This window comes from Sinocyclocheilus anshuiensis, unplaced genomic scaffold (assembly GCF_001515605.1).
Source record: "Sinocyclocheilus anshuiensis isolate Anshui unplaced genomic scaffold, SAMN03320099.WGS_v1.1 scaffold207, whole genome shotgun sequence".
NCBI classification, from domain to species: domain Eukaryota; kingdom Metazoa; phylum Chordata; class Actinopteri; order Cypriniformes; family Cyprinidae; genus Sinocyclocheilus; species Sinocyclocheilus anshuiensis.
The window spans coordinates 5,765,921-5,770,874 of record NW_015551045.1 but is presented as its reverse complement, the minus strand read 5'-3'; the positions used below and the strand labels follow the sequence as shown (position 1 = coordinate 5,770,874).

Below are 4,954 nucleotides of genomic sequence, written 5' to 3'. Positions count from 1 at the left end.
AAAATACTTGGTAATAAAGCTCTTCTGATTCTGATTCTGATATATATATATATATATATATATATATAGCCAATTATATTTCTTTTTTTCATCAACTTTACATCCTCAGAATCATGTTAATGAATGATTGTGTTATTTTAATGATAATCTTAAACGGGCGGCAGAAATCCCTGAAAGGAAATGATGTAAGTTACGACAATTTCAGTGCTAAAATCACTTCATTCACTTTCCGATTTGCACAGTAATGTTTTTTTTTTTTTTTTTGCTGCTGCTGAATATCTTTGGTTCAAGATATGCCTGTCTATTTAATTTTCTCATCATGTTTAAATGGGTTGTCAGCATTCTTACCTGCGATACATATTTCCTACTAAAACAGTAAATGAAATCATATGGAAGGGCTTGTCCCCTTTTAAATAGCCAATAGCCATTGCTTACAGCCACGAGACATGATTTTCTAAAGTGCTACTGCTTTTAGTTGGTAGATTGTACACTATAACCAAAAATGTGGGGTTTTATAGCACACAATGACAGAGATTTCTATCTTTAAAACTTTTAACATGTGGGATGTAGAGAGCTTTGTACTGAACAGAATTATGTGTACCCCTGCAGACAAACCAGTCATCAATATTTTTGTTTTTGTCCAAGAAGAAAACGTGAATTTTAAACGTGTTAAAAGTGTTGAATATTTATTCGGTCATTTTTTAGCAGTGTATTCACATTACAAATAGCAGCAGGCAACAACGCTGTAAAAAAATGCAACTGCATATTTTTACATTTAAACAATTTCACCTTTAAATGTAATGATCAAATCTAGCATATTACATTTAGCTGTAACGTTTGAATGTAAAGGCTAGTAAGCAAAAACAGAGCATGTGGTTTAAGACAAGACATTATGAATTATGTCACAGTATTGGCGTACTGTCTTGCTACACACTCTTGTGGGGACTTTCCCTAAAATCCCCCCAAAAATGTTTTCTTTTTAGATATAAACAATTTTTCTAAACACATTTTTACCTTTACCTTTCTGGTCCAAATGGAGGCTTTTTCTTTTTCTTTCTTTTTTTAAGTACTCAGATTATATATGTTTATATTTCACATATGTTACACATAAGTTCACATATATTTCACAAAACCAGTCATAAGGGTACATTTTTTGAAACTGAGATTTATGCATAATCTGAAAGCTGGAATCTGAGGTTGCAAAAAAAAATTAAATATTTAGAAAATTGCATTTAAAGTTGTCCAAATTAAGTTCTTAGCAATGCATATTACTAATCAAAAATTAAGTTAGGACATTCACAAGATATATTCATGGAACATGATCTTTATTTAATATCCTAATGATTTTTGGCATAAAAGTGCGATAATTTTGACCCATACAGCTATTGCTATATGCAAAAAATGTAAAAAAACAGGAAGGGGGCCAACACTTTTTCACACCACTGTATATCTTCTCATTCACAACTTCAGTTTATATAAAACAAAGAATTCGTAATTTCTTATTAATAAAAAAGGGCAAATGTATTAACATGGTAATAACACTGTAACGACAAATATGTTTGTGCAATCAATTATTAATAAGTTACTGATAACATACAATGTGGTTTTAGTTGAGAAATATTATGTTATGACTGTTTAATAAACTTATGTTTCACCGGGTCCAAATGGCCCCAGGAATGTAATAAACTCATTTGCCTAACACCCCACAACATCCAGTATATTCCGATTGGCTGTTTTGTAATCATCTCACATGGCACTGGTGAAAACACAAAAAAACTACTTGATGCTTGAAACTCAACATACCATGCACACAATACAATGACGAGATGTAAACCAGAGATTGACATTACGAGTCTGACCTGCACCAGTGTTTAAAAGCCTATCGCTTTTGATAAAAACAAATAATTAAACAGACCCTTTCAGTTTATGGTGGTAATGTTTTATGGAATGTAAAATGGAACAGCACTGTCAAGCTCTGTTCCAACTGTTGATTGTCATAATAACAAGATCTTCACACAGTCTGGTCAACATTCACTTTATTAGAGACAATAATATGGATAGAAAAAAATAGCAGTCTGTACAACACTCTCAATGTGCCACATCAGCTGTTAGAAATTACTTCTGATGCGTCGCCCTTTGCTTTTGCTTCAGCTTTTGTTTTTCTCCTGAAATTAAACAGTGAAGATGTACTGAAGTTACACACTAAACTACGATGAGAAACCACCATTATGATTAAGTCGATTAAATATTGCAATACAAAATTAAACCGTTTAAAATGATAGATGTTAAAACTATGAATTAATTGTCAATAAAAGTCTGAAATAATGCGATTCTGGTCCTGTTTTTTTTAAATGCCGTGAGGTGTGTCCAGCTATCTGCACTGGGATCCAGAACAAACCTTTTTCTCTTGCCGGGCTTTTTCTCAAAGAGAATGCGTGGAGTCGTGCGAATAGTTGACCGTCTGGGGGGTTTTGTTGCAAGCTGCCGTTTCAATTTGCTGTAGGGAGAAAAATTAGAGGTCTCAAGCCCCGTTCACACTACAAGCAACACGCAACAACAAAGCGACACAATCCCATTAATTTCAATGGAGAGCTGGCGATTTTCTGGCAACACGAGCGACAGCAAGCGATAGTGACCGTTGGTGACCGGATGGGGCGTGTCCAGCAACACAAAAAAGTTCAGAATCCTTCAACTTTATGCAAATGAAGAGCGACTTTTGGGAGCGACAGCCAACAGGAAAGAAGACGGCAGAGCTCATGTGATCCTTCTCCTCTCAGCCGTAGATAAACATATGCAATGGAAGAAATTAGGCTCTGTTTCTCATTAATTTTTGTTTGTATGTACGGATTTAATTTAGATTATATTTAGTCTTTTGCCTCCAAAAATGTTTGTACTTAGCGGCAAGAAACCTGACTCGCTGTCAAGGCAACCAGTAGTGAGAACGCCCACTAGCAGCCTCATCGCCAAGCCCCTGGCGACATGCAGCGACAAAAGTCGCTGTAGTGTGAACGCAGCGTTACATTGTGACATTTGATAGCAACACTAGTCTCCAGAAAGCATTTTACACATCTAAACATGCTAGACTTTATCTCCAAACCACAGTATTGAACAAGCAACTATGCCTGACTGATTAAAAAAAAAAAAAGATGAAAGTTATGGTATAATAATATAACTGCTGTATAATATAACTGTGTAACCTCACCTTTTGATTTTCTTTAAACCGATCATGTAGTCAGGGACAGGACATCCAGCCTTCTTTATGACAGTCGCAATGCTGATACATAAAAAATAAGTGAGCAGAGGCCCATGCAATCAGGATTAGAAAGGGATCTCCATTCAATTTCAGGCAATACTATAATAGTTGAAGAGTGCTGTTACTACCTGCGAAGGAGAGGTTTGTCATCCTCGGTGAAGAAAGTTATTGCCTTTCCTTTGTGTCCTGCTCTTCCAGTTCGCCCTATAGAGAAAACAAAGCAGCAAGCTTAGTATAATAAGGATAGCAACATGAATTAATAAGCTACAACAGACTAACCGATGCGGTGGATGTATTCCACAGCAGTGGTAGGGAAGTCGTAGTTGATAACCAGGTTGATGCCCTTGAAGTCAATACCACGGGCCATGAGAGCAGTGCAGATCAGCACCCAGATCTTCCCCGAACGGAAACTGCTCACAACATTGTCCCTCTAATGAGAGAGACAAAGAGAGACCAATTAAAAGAAAATTATGTAACTTTTACATAAGTATTATACCTTATACAGGATTATGTGGAATCGGTTCAACACTGCAGCTGGAATTGCTTGCCAGTTCAGCGCTAAACAGGGTAAGGATCTGTCTCAGCAAGTTTAAGAGAAGTTGGACTGAAAGCACACTCTGCAGTGACCAAACCTCTCATTAGCAGAAATAATCAAAAGGCTAGGCTCACCTTTGCTAAGGAGCATGTTGTGTGGAGAGAGGAGAACTCATCCAAAGTTTAGTGATGAGAGAAAGTTTAATTTATTTGGGTCTGATGGGAAACATTTTGTTTGGCATCAAACTGGGGAAAGACTGAAGCCCAAGTGCGTAAAGAAGTCAGTGAAAGGTGGAGGAGGATATAATATCTATGGGATATTTTCAAGAGAAAGATAATAAACAGTCAATCCAAAAATACAGACGAGCTGAAGGCTCAATAGTGATTGCAGGTTTACAATGACACTAATTCATTCAAGTCCCCCAAAAAGGCTGGTCGTCCCCGTAAGACAAATGCACGAGAAGACAGGATAATGCAGAGACTCTCAATGTGGAATCGGTTCAACACTGCAGCTGGAATTGCTTGCCAGTTCAGCGCTAAACAGGGTAAGGATCTGTCTCAGCAAGTTTAAGAGAAGTTGGACTGAAAGCACACTCTGCAGTGACCAAACCTCTCATTAGCAGAAATAATCAAAAGGCTAGGCTCACCTTTGCTAAGGAGCATGTTGTGTGGAGAGAGGAGAACTCATCCAAAGTTTAGTGATGAGAGAAAGTTTAATTTATTTGGGTCTGATGGGAAACATTTTGTTTGGCATCAAACTGGGGAAAGACTGAAGCCCAAGTGCGTAAAGAAGTCAGTGAAAGCTGGAGGAGGAAGTGTCATGGTTTGGAGGATGTTTTCTGCAGCAGCAGTCGGGCCTCTTATACAGATACAGATGTTTATCAGGACCTCCTTTAGCAACATGCAGTTCCTTCCCTGCAGCATCTCCCAATCAGCCTGCAGTTTTCATGCAAGGCAATGACCCCTTCACACTGCAAAATGGGTAAAGCTGTTCCTTGAAGCTAAGAACATTGAAATAATGGAATGGCGGGCCCAGAGTCCTGATCTAAACCCAACTGAAAATCTTCGACAAAGTTATGGCTAAGAAACCCACTACAGTTACCGAGCTATGGAAGAGACTGGAAGAAGAATGGACCAAGATCACACCAGCACAGTGTGAGAAACTAG

General features: G+C 37.7%; 1 protein-coding gene across 2 annotated transcripts in view; it reads right to left on the bottom strand.

Annotated features, from left to right (window-relative positions):
• Window positions 1-1,933: 1,933 nt before the first annotated feature.
• Window positions 1,934-4,954, bottom strand: part of LOC107661753 (probable ATP-dependent RNA helicase DDX52) — an 8,750-nt gene continuing 5,729 nt past the window's right edge. For both annotated transcript variants that reach the window (XM_016451519.1, XM_016451520.1), the window contains exons 11-15: window positions 3,533-3,683; window positions 3,382-3,457; window positions 3,203-3,274; window positions 2,399-2,497; window positions 1,934-2,165 (exon numbers count right to left, since the gene is read on the bottom strand). In XM_016451519.1, coding sequence (XP_016307005.1) covers window positions 2,102-2,165; window positions 2,399-2,497; window positions 3,203-3,274; window positions 3,382-3,457; window positions 3,533-3,683 — 462 coding nt within the window. In that variant the 3' untranslated portion in view covers window positions 1,934-2,101. The remainder of the gene's footprint in view (window positions 2,166-2,398; window positions 2,498-3,202; window positions 3,275-3,381; window positions 3,458-3,532; window positions 3,684-4,954) is intronic.